General features: G+C 41.4%; 1 protein-coding gene across 4 annotated transcripts in view; it reads right to left on the bottom strand.

The window, feature by feature from the left end:
* Positions 1–8,935: 8,935 nt before the first annotated feature.
* Positions 8,936–19,690, bottom strand: part of VAPA (VAMP associated protein A) — a 37,459-nt gene continuing 26,704 nt past the window's right edge. For all 4 annotated transcript variants that reach the window (XM_082353801.1, XM_082353802.1, XM_082353803.1 and 1 more), the window contains 2 exons: positions 12,744–12,917; positions 8,936–9,695 (listed from right to left, as the gene is read on the bottom strand). In XM_082353801.1, coding sequence (XP_082209927.1) covers positions 9,537–9,695; positions 12,744–12,917 — 333 coding nt within the window. In that variant the 3' untranslated portion in view covers positions 8,936–9,536. The remainder of the gene's footprint in view (positions 9,696–12,743; positions 12,918–19,690) is intronic.

The following is a 19,690-nucleotide window of genomic DNA, read 5'->3' as shown; positions in this document are numbered from 1 at the left end:
ACACATGAGCCCAGCCTGGACCTTGCACTGAAGCGGAGATGCTGTAAATGACGCGGACAAAGTGTCCAATCAGCGCTCCACCTCCTGAGGTTGCCAACTGCACTGCACGCCCGTGAGAGGAGAGCTTTCCCAGGAAACCACATGGAAGTGGGGAGGGATGGATCATACACGCTCCACGCCACATGCAACCTAGGTTCGGCTGGGTCAGAGAAAATAAAACGTGGGTGCATGTGTGCATGGGTATATATGCACTCGTGTGAATGTGTACATGTGTGTGTACACATGTGCCACATGCCAGGAGTGCGTGCATGTGCATGTGCGCATATAAAATGTGTATTTGTGTGTGGAGAGAGCAAGCACAAAGGCTGAAGCAAATGAGGTAAAATGTTAGCAACTGACGAATCTGCCTAAGGGTATAGGAGGGGTTTTTGTGCTATTCTTACAATAATTTCAAAAACTGTTTCCAGATCAAAAGTGATTTTAATAATTTTGTTAATTGGCTTACAAAGACACACATTGATTTTAACAGTATTAATATGTATTTACACTAAGTATTATGTTAATTATACATATTTGATGCTCAGCTCAGCATTAAAGAAGCTGTTAGTAAGTTGTCTCAGGAGTGGGATATCGGAATTCTACTATAGGCTTTTCCATAATTTCTAAGCTTCTGTAATCAATCAGTGTTACCTTCATATTCAGAGAAAAAGAAATCAAAAAACAAAAGTGCATCACGTATAATTCTCACCGGCTGCTTACCTGTAAGAACAGCCTCCTTTAAATTTTTAAGACATTTTTACATTTTCTAACTCAAGATCATCCATTTCCACTAAGCAGCTGTTAGAAACGTCTAAACTCTTGGTGTTATCTTTCTGATACATGACTAAAGGACAGAGTATAAATGCAATTTTAATATGTTCATTATGTTCCCCAAACTACGCTGGGTTCTTTAAAATGCCCTACAGTCCTCACCACACCCCCTCCCTGGCTTACAGAGTGTGACCAGCAGGCGTGTTGCTGACGGGGGCCTTGCCGAGGCGCCACTGTGTGCCAGGGCAGAGCTGAGATCCGAATCCTGGCTCGTCCCTCCTCTGAAACCCACGCTGTGTCCTGCTGCCTCTACAGGTTCAGTGAAAGGTGTCTGCATTTGGCCAGATACTGTTTCAGCTGCAGAACTGGTTCCTGACTTTATCATGTCAAGCCAATACCCACTCTCTGGATATTTCACTTGAATTCTTGACCCAAATAATCAGACAACTCGCCCACTGTCCACCTCACTTGTAGGTGGACAGTACCTGCTTCCATCTGCTAAGTGTCTGCTCTTCCAGCCCCTTCGCACCCAGTGAAGCAGCCTTACGAGGGGAAAGCTGCGGCACAGAGAACAGAAACGCCCAGGGTCGTAACTAAGGAAGCGACCAAGCCCAAACCATAACCTACGCCCTGTCAGCCCAGGCCCCAGGCTCGTTAACCTCTTTGACAGGCTTCCTTCCCAAGCCACTCATGTTTCATACTTGAAATTATAATGCTAAACACCATTTATATAGCTAGTCATCTAAGTTAGCTGGTCAAAAGCCCAGCTATAAAGAGCCTGGACTGCAAAATACCTTAAATTCTGAAACCATATTGCGGCCACGCCCCAGCTTCTAGCCACTAACGCAGTGTGTAGTAAGCGTGTAGTATTGTTCTTGACACCAAGATTTTCAAAAGCAGAAAATTGTTTATTTAATACTCTCAGTACTGAGTGCCTGAGACCAAAGCGAGCTCTTGTTTTTATTGAACACCATTAGGCCACTTACACAGTTTCATCCCCCTCCTTCTCAAAGGCGCAGGGCACAGGGGAGGCCCACGCCTGGGACCCGGACTCGGCTCTACACAGTGGGCCTGGACAAGCCCGTTCCTCCCAGCTCTTCTCCTCTGTTAAAAAGTTTGTTTGTTCCGGAAAGGAGATTATATAAAGCACCTGACATACAATGGGTACCCCTGAAAGTACCTTCCGTTGCTCCTCAAATTTTAAGGCTGCTTGACCACGTTTTGGACCGTCTGGGCCCAACCACCTGTTGACTAAGGTACAAGTGTGTTTAGGGATCTTTTGCTTCCTGAGAACAGGATTCCCGTGGATCCCACCATCCAGAACTCAATCCCAATCTGGTGTCATCTCACCCCAGCCCACAGCCACCAGTGCCTGGCTCAGGGAAGGAGTCAACGTCAGTAACATGTGCTGAGGACCTAAGCCAGGTTCACAAGCTCAGGTGAATCCGGGAATTGCACAGGTAACTCAGAAGTGAAACAGAGTCTGAAAACGGAAGTCAATCTTCGCACATGGGAACCAAATCCGTACCTTGAGGTTTTCCAAAGTACGAATCCCCAGTTTTTATGTAACATTTCTCCATTTCCAAAACATGCAAGAAAAACCACCTCCATCCAACACACACACGAACATAAGAGTCCGCAGCACGTGCACAAACACACAAACAGCAAGGACGTGCAGCCACGCGAGGGTCCCTCCCCTTAGACTGACTGACCTCCTTCCCTAGTTCTGTGCGCGTTATGTCCACACAGGCACACAGAGCAGGTGGCTTTTAGGGCAGCATTTGTCAACAAACCCCAACCCTGAGAGATGCAGCTTCAGCAGAAGTGGCGGCACCTTTGGGAGGTCTTGGTGTCACAATTTCCACGCTAGACTTGTCAGTGACAGAAAACATTCCTACGATGGGTCCAAGCTGGAGAGCAGAGGAGAAAACGGTGTATTAGGTCACGGAACACGTACAAGACATCCTGAGGGGATACTTGGAAGAGTGCGCGCTTCCCAGTAAGAAGTTTTAGGTGAGGGGAGAACTAGAGAAATCATATTCTGAGTAAAGGACACGTTTATGTCACAGTTTAAAACATGCAAGACACTCTATATGCTGACCGTTACATACAAGTGGGGTAAAATCTTGATGCAAGGACGAGAATCGTCCACATACATTTCAGGTTAGTGGCCTGCCAGAGGGAAATGTCATCAGGGAAGGGTATAAAGGGGACGCCAGTTATTATCTTTGATGATTTACTTTTTAAAAGCAGCCGAGAAATCTAAGGCAAATATGTAAAAATAAAACATCAAAGCTGAAGAAAACTTCACAGTGAAAAAAATAAAATCCAAGGAGGGAGGCAACCCCATTCTGCAGGCACTACAGCTTACCTTACCCCCCACTGCGGGGTGGGGAACACACCAGCTTCTGCAATGTACTTTTTTAGAGTTAAGAGATCTAAGTATTGGATGGAAAGAAATATTTACGTATTCAGATAGTGTGAACACTACTCGTTGGGAACATTTATAGCATTTACTGCCTCAACCAAATGCAGAGATGTTACAAGACTTGTTAAAAACTCAGGATCGGCAGCTGTGTCCCTCGCACGGCCTCACCATGCAAACATTATAAAGATGAACACACAAATTTTTAGCACTTTATAAAGTTCACATCCAGAACCTAAGTATATATTCCAATGTACTTATCTCTCTGAAATTCCACCCACCACTTGTCTGACAAAGGAACACTTTACCCAATTAAAAACTAAGGTTCTTATTAAGCCATTTCCTCATTACAGAATGTAGAATCTTGATAAGAAACTGATTTCTTAAAACATGTAAGGAAATTCCCCGGTTGACAAATTCCATGGGGGGAGTGGAGCGCGTCTCACAGTGTAAGAGAATTTTTCCCTTGAGAAGATGAGAATTCATTTAATTTGATAAATTAAACATGATCATTCAACTTTTACAAGAAATTCTGAATTTTATTTCAATAATCTCATAAAACTTAGTTGATGGCAAAGTACAGAACGGCATCCAAAGAAATACTTTGCAACAAAGCTCTCCTTTGCTTCTCAAAAGTTTAAGTTGGATTTTTCAAATTAAGTATTTCCCTAAATTTAAATCAAAGTAGCTTGATACACACCCTCATACATTTATCTATTACATATTGCACATTTAAGGATACACACTTTGGATGAAAACAGTACACAATGAAAAAGCAAGTTTGCCCCCAAAACTACATTAAACTCTTTATATAACTCCTGACAAACCTCTACTTCTTGAAACATGGAATGTACTAAAATGAGTAATTCTTATTGCTCAGAATGTAAAATAGACAATTACTTGCAACTGCAACTCTCCATAACTTGTTTTGGAACTTAATTATCAATAATTTCTCTCCCCCCCAAAAAATCTATATTTTTTCTCAAGGTCCTTAAGTGTGTACATTACCTGACATCCTTTGTTCTCTGTAGGATTACAAACAGTATCGAGATTTTAGACCATGAATTATCAAAACCCACACACTTGGTTTAAATAATCATTAAATCTTTAAGGACCATATACAGAAAAGACTGAGGTCACACTCTGTTCTCCAGCCTTGAAGGTTACATAATGAGTTCCACAGTCCCCTTCTTTTATTAAAACGTTAATAAAGTTGTTTAGTTATGCTCATACTGGTTTTATTAAGAGCTGAGATTGCTAATGGCCACTTATTTCTTCTCACTTCTTTGGTAGATAAAAGCAAGAAAAAAAGTCTTAGAAAATCTAGGGCCACAAGGTTCCACAAAGAAATGTTACAGTCGGCCCTCTGTTATCTATGGGCTTCGCATCAGTGTACACAGCGGGGCTGACTGTACTCAGTCATTTTATACACGGGACTGGGCATCCCTGGATCTTGATTTCCACGGTGAATCTTGAAACCAATCCGCCCTTGGTCACAGAGGGACAACTGTACTGTCTTCACAGTGAATCAAAGGCATCACAAAAGGACCACACTAGAGACAGTACCCGATTTGGACAGGATAGAAAGCATCTCCTCTGCGTGGTAGATTACAGTGGTTAAGAGCCTGCGCTCTTATGACCAGACCTTCGGGATCCAGAGCCTGTGCTGTTACCTAAAGTTGTGTAAACCTGAGCATACCTAACTTCCCTAAACCTGCCTGCTCGTCCCCTACAAAGGAGGTAAGAACAGTACCTGTATCACAGGATCCTGGGAAGGATTATGACCGGACATAAAACTAACACCTGGCGTGCTGGGATAAGCATCTTGAAAACCATTTCATGCTTTGAGAAACACACGATGGGTGAAATAAATTGCTTAGGTGGGCAATCACTTCGGGTGTCTGCTAGCAAAGTGGTAATTAAAGCTCAGCCCCACATTTCTGAAATCATTTATTTTTGCACAGACAGCTCAGACCTATTTGCAAGCAAAAACTCTTTACTGGTGTTCTAGCAACGCTAACTTCACAAAGACAGCTCTTGCAATAAGCAACCCCTCAAGCTGATTCCTGCAACTTAATTTTTTTAAAAGATTAACATACAAAGAACTCTGAAAATGCCAGGTTCCCTACATTACAGGACTTAAGTCTTACTTGAACCTACTTGGCATCTGTCTTTTGGCATTTAAAAGCCTCTTAAGCAGTTGTCTTGGCTGCAGATTAAAATGACTGGAGCTTAAAAACAAATGACCGAGCCGGGTCTCCATCCCCGACCAATCTTCAGGCAGTATATCTGCAGGTACCGTCCAAGTGTCAGGATACTTTCTGGAGTGCATCACACGTGTTAACACATGCTGTAGCTGCATACCACCACTAAGATCTAGCATAATGAATAGTTATCTTAGTAGTTCCCTGCACCTTTTTTCAAGGTGGGTGTTACATATAGGAACAACTGGAAAACAAGAAACGCAGTTTTAAAACAAGAGAAATGTGGTAATAGGAGTGTATGCATAATTAGAAAGGGAATTATCTGGCCAATAGAGCTTTACATTGTAAATAAAATGTTCATAACCTTACGGTCACAAACATGATCATAAAAATATTTTAGGATCATAAAAAGTACTTTTGCAGTCACTTATACTTGGTTTTCAATAAACCAGAGAAAGTAGATTAAAATTAAAAAAAAAAAAGATACAAGGTTGTAATTTATGATTATGCTTAAAGAGCACCAGTATTATAAGGAAATAAATGTTCATAGAAACCGATGCAGAGTTCAGCATTTATTTTTTATAAACTATTTTCCGCATTCCCTAAGATGCACACATTATTTCTACAAGCAGAAATGCAGGAAGCTAGAACTTTCTTTCCCTTCAAGGATCATGTTCAAACTTCTCTGCACCAGTCCCTGCAGGCTGGGCATCCCAAGAGGCCACTGTTCCTGCACAGAACTCTCCAGAAGCACAGCTTCTACCAAGGTGGGCTCTCAAGTGTGGAGCTGAAGAAGCACGTGTCCCCATGTCCTACCCAAAAGCCCTCAACCTCCAGGTCACTAAGAAAAGACCACCTGCCAGCGGGCCTCAGGCCCCAGGGACTGGCTGCTATTACCTGACAGAACATAAATACACACACCACCACAGTCTGTTGACATCAAATTCCTTTTTGTTGCTTTTCAGAAAGGAAAATGACACTTCACCACATTTTTAAACAGTTTATTTATTCACACAATAGTTTATTTTCCTTTGAAAGCTGGAATATGAAGATCATTTATTTACCTTATTTTGTTGTTTTTCCATATGGTAAAACTGGTCTTTCCCTAATTCTCATAAAGGTGAATTTTTAAAAATCTATGCACATACCAAAATCACTGAAAGGAATGTGCAAAGCTCTGGGAAAACTAGTACTTGAATGTTTTCAAACTGGCAGAAGATTAAAATTGGGGGATATACCCTATAAGGAACTGTATTTTTTATCTTATTGATAAAGGCTGTTTTCAAAGCGGCATATTTTGAACTAAGATAACTGAAGGAGAAATTAAGAATATTATTTTTCTCTGACGAGAACTTCCGAATTTGATACATATTTTTTTTCCAAGCGTCATTTCTTCTTTTTTTTTAAGGTAACATACTGCACACTCAGAATACAATTCTTAAATTTGTCTCTTGTAAATACAAGAATGGGCAAAATTAAGGTACATTAGTTATAGAAAGAATGAAGGAAGGTAGTGCATTTAGTGTCAGATAAGAACTTAAAGGCCTTAGTTACTTGGTTGTGGCTTCAGAGATGGCAACAGTGTATTTCCCTCATGCTGACATTCACAAGTAAGCAGGCAGACAAAGCAAAAATTTCTGAACGTGTAAGGAATGAAGATGAATAGTTTAATCTATATATTACCAGTCAATTAATACAGTTGGACTCTGTCGGTAGTAAAATAATTTGACCACATTTCGTACAGCAGTTAAGAGTCTCCTGAACAGTCGGAGCATGTCCTGCTATGTAAAGCAGTAAAGAAGCCCATGTGGACTTTATTTTGCAGACAACACCCAGACTACATTCTAGCTCAAGACCAACCACTGCATTATGCATCTTGTGAAATGCCTACCTAAAAATGCATTTATTTATTACCAACTGGGAGGGGGGATTTCTAGCCTAAACACTAAAAGCAGACATGTGCATGAGACTATTCCACAGCTGCCTGTGGTACAGTCTTACGACAGGAAATCTCACACTCTGAGCATCTTACGTCCACTATTCAGTCGTATCAAATTGGGGTACATTTTTTTCTACAAAGTTCCCAGAAACAGACACTGAGCTAGAGTCAGAAGAGCAGGTTTCAGGTCCAGCCCTGCCTCTGCCCTTGTGAGACATGAGGAAAGTTCTCTGAGCTCTCGCGAAGGCCTCAAATCCCTCAACTATAAAACAAAGAGGTTGAACAAAATGAACTCTAAGGAGCATTCCCATAAAACGGGCTTCTACTAAATTTTTGAGAACTTAAATTGTTTAAAAACTGATAGCTATGAAATCTCAAGCCTGATGCTCATCACCGGTAATGCTGATTATAGAAAGAGACTGAAGCCAAGGAATTAGTGATTCTGCACGGATGGGACGGAAATGCAAAGCTTGTTGGCATGCTTTCCCAGGTACCAGAGTGGGAAGGAGCTTTTACAATGACTGCGCCAGGCAGCACCTGCAGCACGTGCGGGGAAGACGTGCCCTTGTTCTTAGTTACTCTTGCACTCAAGCAAGAGGTTTTCTAGAAGATAACATACAGCGCAACACCACAGTACACGGGCTCTGACGAGTTCAAAACATACTTGAAATGAAAATGCAACCAAAATACTTCAGAGCATTTCACTCCATTATAAAAGGTACACACAGCCCTGGGGCCAACATACTTCACTGCACCATGTCAAGTCCCAGAGTCCAATTTCCCTTTCAAATATAAGTGCATCTTTCACAAAACCAACACCTATTTTCAAAAATCAAAATTCGCTTGTATTAGACTGTACTTAGTAGAAAAAGTGAATCTATTTTTTCTGGTTCCAAAATTTTCTATGCCAACACAGATTAACTAAATGAGACATAAGACTAAGTACAGGAAAGTACACCAGACCCTGTCATGCATTTATAGTGCAAACGCATTTCATGTGGTTGACGTAGAGATCTGCAAAGGATAAGGTCATTTTTCACAAAGGAATTCCCAAGATTTACTCAGTAATACCAAATTTCCATAATGGAAATTACTGTGCGTGTCAAACTGGACAGGGAAAAACCTACTTTTGACTATTATTACGAAATGTTATAAAATAAAAGGAATTCTTATGCTGGTCAAAAAGCGGTGACTAGAATCAAGGAGAATCAGTCTTTCTTGAGAAGACACTAAAAGAACCTATTTAGAATAGGATAAATTAAACACAATAGAGCCACAGGGCAGACATGTAAACTGACTGAAATTACAGCACTTTTATACTCATGCCATTTGCTTGTTTTATATTATCTTGAGGACAAATGGATTATGATCTTCCGAAATTCCAAAAATGGCCTGAAATTTTATCAATTCCTTTCCTTAAAAGAATGAGGACTTTGAACCACAAATACTCAATATCCGCAAGGGTTTCCATGAGATAAAATTATGCATTTTATAACCCAGATCACCACACAGCACACTCCCTGGCATCCCGTCTAATGACACGACAAACACAAGCTATCGAGCAAGAATCTGTTAACAGTTTTATTATTTTTGTGTTAAATACCATGGGACAGGGTTGGAAGGATGAAAAACTCAGTCAACAACTGCCTCACAAGGGATAAGAAAAATTCTGCCATGATATTAGCAAAGGTAAAGGAGAAAATTTACACTGTAAGAGGCACCATTTCCCCACAGAATACCTCTTGGCATTTCCTGAATGAGTGGGATTAGCAATCTAAATAAATCATATTTCAAGAGGTAACAGCAACAGATAAAATTTAAAGGGATTATTAAAATAACATTTACAAGACTCTGAACAATTCTTGAACTCTTATTAAAACCACAAAGAAAGAACAATTCTTTACTTATGAATTTCATAAAGGACTGAATGTGCAATGACACCTGCGAGGGATGGTCTGGTGACGTTCACGCTGTCCAGGAGCCCAACACTCTGCTCTTACTGTGTTTCTAACCGTGAGACTGTTACAGGCGAGGCCTATATGACGCTGTACACACAAAGAATGGTCACCGTGGGCCACACTACCAGTGAGATGGTAGGTAAACAAATCTTTTTCTGGTCAAGAGAAAAAAAAAGAAATAGCACTCTGCATGCTTCACTCTACAAGATGAATTTCCCTAGAAAGAATCCAATGAAAATGGCTGCAATTACAACAAGAAGTGAAGGAAGAGGACTGGTGACATTATCTCTGAAGGATGCAGCTGAGGTGGATCCAGGTTTATCCGAATGTGCTACCTTTCTGAGCCTTAAGCCTTCATCCTAGAAAAAAATATATGCACAAAAAGAGGTTTTAAAAACAAATATTCATAAAACTAGTGAGCTACAAACATACAGACAGAAAGCAGGTCAGTATGCATGCGACTGGGGGCGAGAGCAGGGGCGAGCTGCTACCCAGCCTAAGGAAACTTTCTAGGGTGATACAAACAGTCTAAAACCTGATTCCAGTGATGGCTGCACATTCCATAATTTACTAAAAAAAAAAAATCACTGAAATATACACTCGCAACGGGTGTCTTCATGGAATGTAAATTACACCTCAATAATGCTGATTTTAAAAACTAGAGCCAAGAAATATACTTCTAAAAAACTGAAATATCAGGTACGGTTATATTTACATAGAAGGAAAAAATCCCACTAAAATTAATACAATTAAAGAAGAATCCTAGGTGTGCACTTTCCCCAAGGTGGCCGACAGCATCTTCACGCTGGGCTCCATCAGCCAAAGACCACCAGAAACAAAGTTAGGTCATCAGTCTGACCCGCCGCAAGCAGGGCCCCACACAGCAGAGCGCAGGGAAGAGACAGGACTCTACAGGACTGGGGAGGGGGAGTGCAGGATGGAATTTAAACGCAGCGTTTCAATGTGCTCAAAGCAAAGCAGGAGGTCTTTGTGTAAGAGGGTCAGCACCAGGGTCTGGACTGTAGAGGAGAGACAGAATCGTTTCTTTGGAAACTACAAATATAACAGGGGTGGGATGCTGTAGGCAGAGCCCCGCACCTGAAGCTCTGCACCTGGACCAGAAAGGGAGGCCGCTTCTCTGCCATCACAGTGACTCCCATCCTCCAGACCAGGTGGCTGCTCCGTGCTGACTGACACAGCCTCACCCCGTGAAGTTTCTGACAGTCTATGACTTTAGGGGACCAGGTTTCTCAGTAACAGGACAGCAGTCACTCTAAGCAGGAGGTTGTTATGACACTTTACCAGCTGCAGAATGACCTTGGGGAAAATACTGACGCCGGTTTACCTAGGCAGCTGGCTTTACCTGGTCCATCATCCCAACCAGATGAATACGGGGCAGGCTTTCACCTCCTCAGCACAAGCTCCTTTTTACTTTCTCACACTGATTCATTTCTCTAGTGTGTTCACTAATAACACCCACTGGAAGAGTGCACCTGATGTCATGCTGTTTTATTTGCATGACTGGACTTTCTGAGGGCTTGCGGGTTTGGGTCTTGTTCTGATTAGTCCCGTGTGGACAGAACAATGATGCTCAGTCCCGGCAAGAACTTTAAAAGCTACTCCAGGTGATTCTGCCTCACGGGGTCTCGGGAGGGCCTGAACATGTGTGTTTAAGAGCTCACGGCAGATTCTGATGCACAGGCTGGATGAAGAAGGCCAGGGCTGCGGAACATAAAGGGCAGTGATGAGACCCCTCAAGGAAGTCAACCTGGCAACCAGCGATGATGGGCCTTAGTGTGAACTGTTAAAGGTCCAGAAGTTGACTCTGTAAACCAGTGGTCTTCAAGGTTCTTTTGTTTTCTCTTTTAAACAGCAGAATGCTTTTTCAAATAACATCTACAGAACGTTAGTCCATAAAGAGTGGGGACCGGGAATCAATCTTATCACCTATCTCCCCAGCCCGGCCCGACCCAGGCACCTCTCCCTCCCAGCCAGGCGACGGGCCGTGGCTCTCAGTACACTGAGGAGCACATCTTCCATCACATACAGGACTGAGGAAGTCATGGCACATAAAGGAAAAGTAACAAAAAACAGCACCCTCAGAACTCCACAGGGCATGGGTGTGGGTGTGGGTGTAACATGAGACCACCTCTCCACTCTCCAGACAGGCTGGGGGCAGGGGCCTCTGCGGCGGGGCTGTGGAATAGGAATAGCCAGAAAAGCCGTCTCAGCACACATCAGGCCAAGACATAGTGCCTTTGATTCAGAGTGTAGTTTCCACAGGCTATGAAATAATCAGATGTAGATTACGTCCCACAATTTAGCTTATTTACTTTAAGTACATTTTTAGTATTAATACTATCTACTTTGACATGAAAAGCTTCAAACAAAGCCTCAAAAAGCAACTTAAAGGTCTTCAGGTCTTGAAATATTAGTAAACTCCACACTATCCCACAGCCCATTGCTCACTCACTCAAATGTGAATGAACACTGTGCACGTGTGCTGTGAACGCAGAGGCGGTGAACACAGCCCCTGCCCCCAAGACACCCCAGCCCGCTGGAGGGAGACGGACAAACGGGAGCCGGAAGAGGTAAGCGGCAGCCTGGAAACAGAGGAGGCAGCATTCCAAGACTGTTTCTCTTTTCTTTTCAGGGGAAGAGAGTCCCACAAAAGGTCATACTGACAAGGTGATGAGAACCGAGCACCGTGAGACGTGTGTGCGTGTGTGCACGCCACGGTGCCGGGCCGCCCTCAGAGGGAAGCGCTCCTGCTACAGCAGCGGAGGCTCCTCCAGGACCCCCAGCCCAGTGCTGACCGACACGACCCGAAGAGGCGCTTCCAATGGCTGCCCTACATGGAGTTTTAAATTTTCTAACAGCACATTTAAAAAGGTACAAAAAATTGGCAACATTTTAATGATATATTTTATTCAATCCAATATAACCAAAATATTATTTCAACATGTAACAATATGAAAAAAAAAGAGGTTTTTTTGGTTAGTTTTGGCACTATGTCACTCACAGCACATCTTAATTCCAACTAAGCACATTTCAAGCGCCCTGGACGACGGGTGCCAGTCTGGGGACAGCACTGCTGCATCAGGTGACAGGACCAGGGCCCAGAATGCAAAGGCTGCACAAGGGAGAGAGGAAGCCAGCAAGGCCACAGCCAGACCCCAACACCCAGGCCAGCTGCTGGCAAGGGAGCACGGGACAGGAGAAGCCACAGCCAAAGTGTAAGAAGAGGCTGGCGGGAAGCCAAGGCCAGGACAGAAGCAAATTGGGAAAAGGAAAAAGAACTGAAAAAGGGTAAATGTTAAAAGCTGACAGACAAAATGGCCCAACAACGTTCACCTCCCCGCTGCCTTAACTGCAATCACGTTCCTTTCCCAGGAGCGAGCACTTACTCTCAGGTGTCGGTTTTCTTCCGATAGCTTCATCATCTCTCCCTGGAGCCTCTTGCACTCTTCCATGAGCTTCCTCGTCTCAGTATCATTGAGGGAAACACTGTGTGGCTTTGGCACGGGCCCGTCCTGCTTCGCAGCGTTCAGGGGAACGGCTTTGCTGGGTTCCATGTCGTTCTGCAGCACAAAGACAGCAGGCGGGGCGTTTTTCAACTGACTAACTCTCCTTACAGGTTTTTAAACAACAACTTAAACTCCACACATCCATCTCCAAGAAATTATTTACATGCAAAGTTCTGACAGTTTTCAATTTCATTATTAAAAAGTTTTTTAAATACCCAGTGTCTGGTCATCTGTGAACAACTGCACAGGACGACAGCAGTAAACACCAGCAGTCAGCGAGGTCAAAGCACGCGAACCACCCCTCCTCTGCGCCCGCCACCCCGTGCACTTACCTCCACCAGAGCACTGAGCACACAGCACAACACTGTACTTTTGGTGTTCTTTCCTACAACGCTTCAAAGCCTGGGTAGAGCAAGAGTCATTCCTCTTTGCATTGACCCCTAAACCCAGCACTATGGCCAACAGCAGTTACTCAATAAGTATGCTGAGTGACGCCAACCAAAATCCAAACATGAAGTTCATTTTCAGTGCTCTGATTCTGCAATTCAAATGAGGTTCTGGAGGGAAGGGGGGGTGTTATTGCAAACACGCAATGAAATCAGGAGACTACCTAAAAAAAACATTTGAAAGAAAACCTAACTTCTATTCATGGGAAAAAATAACTGAAGGATATGAGCACCGAAGGGGAGATAATGAACACAAACATGTATCATGGGGAAAAAAAGAGGGGAGGGAGTCCACTTCATGACTTTAAACTCAAATAGAAACGATCGCTTCAAATCATTAGTAACACTACCTGCTTTAACTCATGAAACTCAATATGGAACCACAGTGGTACTCGGCACCTTTAAAATTATGAGCCCCCAAATCTTAACTCCTGCCAGCACTCACCCATTGGAACTAGTGGCAAAGGCATGGAGAGAAAGGCACAGGGCAGGGCCTAAGCGTCCCTGAGCCTCAACTCAACACCCATCCACCGGAATCTCATCTCTGCCTTCACAAGCTCCGTAATAGGACTAGCACAATTCTTGTCTTTAATTAAAATTTTACTTGCTAAAAATTTAACTTTTCAAAAAGAAAGGTATAAACCGCTTTATTCAGATATAAACTTCTAACAAGAACATTTCCAAAATCAACTTTATGGCATTTTCCACAGCACTCATCAGGAAGATTTAATCATAGGTCACACACCTACCACAGCATCCCAGCTCCTGAATTTACTTTCAGTATAAATAGGGACAAAACTAGTATTTCGTATGAAGGGGCTATGATTTGATCGCCATTGTCTAAATCCATGTAAAAGTTAGCAGCACTGTACTGAGGTTCCAGTCATCATTCAGATTTTCCCACTCCTCTTCAGAAGCGTCCCCGCCGTGACGGGTTTTAGGAAGCCTGCTTCACCATTCGGCTCTGTGCTTCCTGTGCGAGCCTCTTGTTCTCCACTCTGTCCTGCCTGTCCCAACCAATCCCATCGTACTGTTACAAACCCTGTTTCAGATGTTTTTGCTCTCCACCAATTTCTTTTCCTATTCTTTTCCTTAACAGTAATTAGAATTCATTTCAAAATGACTTCTCAAGTGTGCACTTTCCAACCTAGAACTAGTCCAGCTTCTGGGAACCAGAATGGCACATGGCCTTCCTCTGTGAAGACGAACAGTCAACAACATGGCAACTCAGCAATCTTTAGGTTTGGGGGAAAATATCACACTCGTACCAGAAAGTTGACTAAGAAATTACGAGGAGATACAAAAGGCCAAAAATGAAGACAAAAAAAATTAGAATGAGGAATCATCAAACTCTTCACAATTGGCTTTTTATTTTTAAACAAATTCTTGAAATTCCAGAAAATTGAGAATTACCTCCCATTCTCTCATCAACCTAAAATAACTATTATTTATATATTATCTTCCAATATTCTCTTTCATATGCATATTTTATAAAATCAGCATACATGTAACTTTTTAATCTTTATTCATTTATATGTACATCTTTTAATTATCATTTTAAATGACACGATGTCATTAAATATTCTATTCTGTGCCTTACCAAAATTACTTCAACATTTCACTCTTGTTAGACATTTGATGGGTAGCTTCCCACTCTGGGATTTTAATTAACATGTCAATCAATATCTTCTCATGGTGGCAGAATTAGATTTCTCTTTTTATTGAAAATTTTTCTTAATGTTGATATATTGCTTTTACAAGAAAAAGGAGAAGAAATGTCATAACCCATCCGTGGAGCATAAATGTTAAGACGAGAGTGCAAACGATAACAGTGAAGCCTAAACACTGTCCAAAGTAAGCCAAACAAGTAACAAAACAGTCACACTGAGTAAACCCACTTACCCCATGTGCTCACAACCATTTAGGCCCCTACAAACCAGGCAACATACAGAGCAGAGGCAAAAAAATCTAATTGATTGATTAATTAATTAAGTAGAAGCCTGTATAAGTTAACTGGGTGGTGGTTAAAGGGGGTGGGGTGGGGGGAGAGTCACGGGCGTGGAGACAAGCTGGGGAGCCTGGTGGGAACACTAAGGCTGCTGAGACAGCTACAGGCTTCCCTTCAGGAGCGCCACGGTGAGGTCTGGCTCCAGGAAAACAGCGTGTTCCTTGAGAGCTGCTTCAGACTGGTCCCGAAAGAGGAGACTGGCTGTTCTGAGAACCATGGAACAAGCAATCTGGAGGGACCTGACACGCTCTGACTCTGAGGCAGCTGAGGAGTGACACTGCACGCACATTATACCTAACACTGCAACTCAGAACAGACTCGACGGTCAGGCCATGGTATCGAGACAAGAGAAAACACGGTATCTCATACATTTTCCACTCTTTTATATTATTTAGCCTACCTGCAGTGATCTCCCCCCATCTATGAGTTGAATTTACTTCTGCACTTTTTTTTAAACAACCTTTAGAATTTCAGTTCCAATATTCTACATTATTCCTTTTGGGGGTAATTAGAAAAAGCGAGGACTTTGGAACTGTTCAGAAAAGGAAATATAAATACAAGGCAAATTCGGTTTTTGAATTGAAGCCTTGGGATGGACAAAGGAGCCAAAGAATGTAAACACGAGGCTACATTCTCGTGACTCCTGTTAAGAGTAAGGGATCAAGTGTATTACAGGGAGGTAAAAGGCAAGGCCTAGAGCCACAGCACGAAACTGTCAGGAGGCCTGAGTAAGGCCTTAACTGGGAAGAGGTAGTATTTGAATAATAAAGTTACCGAAGATATATTTTCACTCTGAACAACCCACTTACTCTTTTTCTCTAGGATCATGATTCCCAGAAGTAAATAACGAAAATCACAAAATTTTAAAAGTATCAGACATTTAGATAAAGGATCAGGTTTTGTTTAAGCCTTAGTATACACATTCTCTGCAAAGCCAAATCAAAGTATCAGCAGCCTGTTCAAACTGTGGGGGTTCCCGGAGTTCCCAACAAGCAGGAAATGAGAAAGGGAATCATACGGCACCCAGGACACCACCAGGAGGTCACTGTCATCTACTGATATGCTGGCATTGTACTTGAGTGAATGTTAAGTGTACAGACATGCACACGCACGCCCACACACACACACACACACACACACACACACACACACACGGAGACATGAATAAATTCAAATATGACCTAAGATCTTTAGGGCTTTTGCCACAAATTCTCCTACCCCGGGGCACTGTAAATAACTAACAATGACAGTTAAAGAAGGGTTACTGTTATTTGTACTGGATAAGAAAACATAAAGCAGTAATCTCATTTATCTTTTTTTTTTATATATTAACACAAGTACTTGCCTGGAGAGTGATATTCACCAGCTCCCACCTTTACTGCTACACCTGCTGGTCTGTTCACATTTTTTTTAGAGGATGCTCCCTAAATCTCAGTGACAGGGAAAATTACACCAATTTCATAATAATGTTCCCACTTACATTTGTCCTGCTCACTACTGAGATGTTATTAAGTGTGGAATTTGTTATTTTAGAACAGAACAGTTTGTATGCCTGGTTTTTAAGTGATTGTGGTTCTACTGTAATTTTAAACATAGTTGACATTTTCAATTCTAATTCCTTCACAACACACTCACAATAAACACCTCATACGTGCTGGGTGACCACATCACCATAACCAGTGACACTGGCAGACTTCCCTATTCTTAACAGTCCTTCAGGCTTCATTATGACAAGTATTTTTCCCTAGAAAATATGTCATTAACAGATGTTAAATGGAGGGCATAAATGAAATGTAATAATTTTTTAAAATTTGGAAAATGTCAAGTAGAGTTGGTGGCCTAAAATAAACCAAAAAAATTTTTTTATTTCAACATAAAGAATTGAAGAGGTTAGAAAGCATCATAACTAACAAGTTAATTAAAACCACACTCAATCCTAAAAAAAACACAACCACTAACTAGACATTAGAGTTCATAATACAGAGTTTATAATAACTAAAAAGAGCTAATAATTCACAGAACTCCAGTTTGTAAAATATAAAGTAGTCAACACTCCAGTATCATCTGCGTCCAGCTATCAACAACCCAGGGAATGTGCTGAGCGGCTCTCAGTAGTAGCCCTGAACATAACTCAGTTGAAGACTGTGGGCCATTAACTTACTGAAATGCATCCAGTCAAAGACCTGCTGTCCCTGAGGACTAGGGGGACCACACACCTTAGTGCCTAAGGGCAGTATTAGTTAATGCCTGTTGTCCAGGAATAACTATTAATAGTACCTCCTTTTAGTCTAAAATAAAAGGGTTCTTGGACTCCTAGGTCATTCTATGTATGCTCCAAATCAGAGAGCTATTTTCCAAAAAGAAGCCCATATTCTAATGATGGTTCCAAATAAATTAGGACTGTTTTATCACAAAAATGATCTCTTTAAACCATAAAAATAAAAACATGGACTCAACCACCATACTTCTAAAGCTGGCACCTTTCTTATCCTACAAGATGACTAAAAACTTCAATCATTTTCTGAGTTGTATATTCAGTACCAAGGTCCTAAAAAACCTAAAGAAATCAACAAAATAATAACACAGCCGTTTCCAACTGTCTTTAGAAACAGTAAATGCCCAAGAAATAACAGCATACCTAAAAAGATCCAGATCCTCAAACAGGTAAGGTATACTTACATAATGTACTTAACTGCCTGTCTACTTCTTTTGGGGGCTCGGGGAGGTGGGTGAGGAGCTGCGGGCAGGGGTGAGAGTGGGATGGGGTACCTAACATAAGAAACACTGAATCAACAGCACGTTTTGCTACCTGCTACCTACACCAACTCTGAGAAGAAAGTATCAATAACCATGATAGCTACTGTGCTATCTAACTGCTTTGGATGCTAACCAAATTTTTCTAAGTTGATTACTAAAGATCATAAATTCTGATAAGCAACTCTTTGGAGTAAATGTGTAACTGAACATGGGCTTCTCCACTGCTCTGAACACTAAGGCTGAACACAAAGTGCATGTGCCATCTGGAGAGAGCTGTGTATTAAAGTTGTCACCAGCAACTTAGTTAAAAACTAAACTGAAGTTTGCTTAAATTAACGAACTTTTTAAAACATATTGACAAACAAACTAAAATAAGGGGTCAAACCATGTCACTATAGGAATTTACTAACAGCAATCATGACTATATAAACTAAAAAATATATTTTGTACTCTAATTCTAAAAATACAGGTTACCAACAGTTCTCATATTTCTGTGAATCTTCCACATTTAGAAATGTGTTTTCCTTGAATAAGGGCGTTTCATCTTTAATCAATTTGTGTAGTCAGGATTCAGCTTCATATGGCATCTTACCAATTTATCTGTAGTAAACTGACAAACTTTATCTAGGTAAAACACTACTCAATGATGCCCTAATTTCCTAACAGACAAAGTTCATAGTAAACTGAAGACAGACATACAGAAAAAGGATATTAAGTAATTTTGTAACTGTATCTATGGATACTAGAAAGAAACCAGTATGTCAGAGATACTATGGTCTTTAAGCAGCTTCATCAACTTCATCTGTAGACAATACTAAACCGGAAATGGCAAGATACCATTAGGGTCTTAACCAACAGGGTTTTATTACCACATGAATAAAGTATTAAAAAAGAGGTGTTTTATGTGTGTGTGCGTGTGTATGTATAAAAGGTTTCATCTTTAATCATTATAACAAATACACAAAAACTTTATATATTTTATACTATTATAAACACTCCAGATTTGGTTACTCTGAGGTTTCACATTTTCTGTAAAGGATGTGATGCAACAGTAAGCTGATGACTTGACAGGAAGTCACTAATCAACAATTCGGACAGCACCATGTCTGTACCAGGCTGCGCCCACTTCAGTGATCCCTCGGTAATGGGGATTTCCCGTAGAACCTGCACGTTAGCGGCACCACAAGAATGAGTTTAAGCAGGAACAGCGTTTCCAAAAGTGTATTTTACAGAACACCTGGCATTCCGTGGGAAGTTAATTGCATTATATGAAACAAAAAAGAAATACTAGGTTAATCAGATTTTCTTTATTCAGAGCCTTTAATGTGCAAATATGCAGTGTGCTTATTTATAGCATTTTTCCAAACTCATCTGACCACAGAGCCCTTCCAAACCAACACATTCTGGCAAACACCGCCTCATAAAAACACAGCTGTATTTCAGCCCTTCTTTTTAACATGCACATTAATCAATTAAGGCCACCTCTAGTATCGATACAAATATTTTTGCACATTTGAATTATATAAATCTGAAATACTGATATACTGAAATATTAAAAGTCTCATTTTATGTGCCAAACTTGAAATGTGAATTCCAAACACTTAAAAATGTCCATC

Source organism: Balaenoptera borealis (genome assembly GCF_965194805.1).
Source record: "Balaenoptera borealis genome assembly, chromosome: 14".
NCBI classification, from domain to species: Eukaryota; Metazoa; Chordata; class Mammalia; order Artiodactyla; family Balaenopteridae; genus Balaenoptera; species Balaenoptera borealis.
The sequence above is the reverse complement of the archived record's forward strand: the minus strand, read 5'-3'. Positions and strand labels throughout refer to the sequence as shown.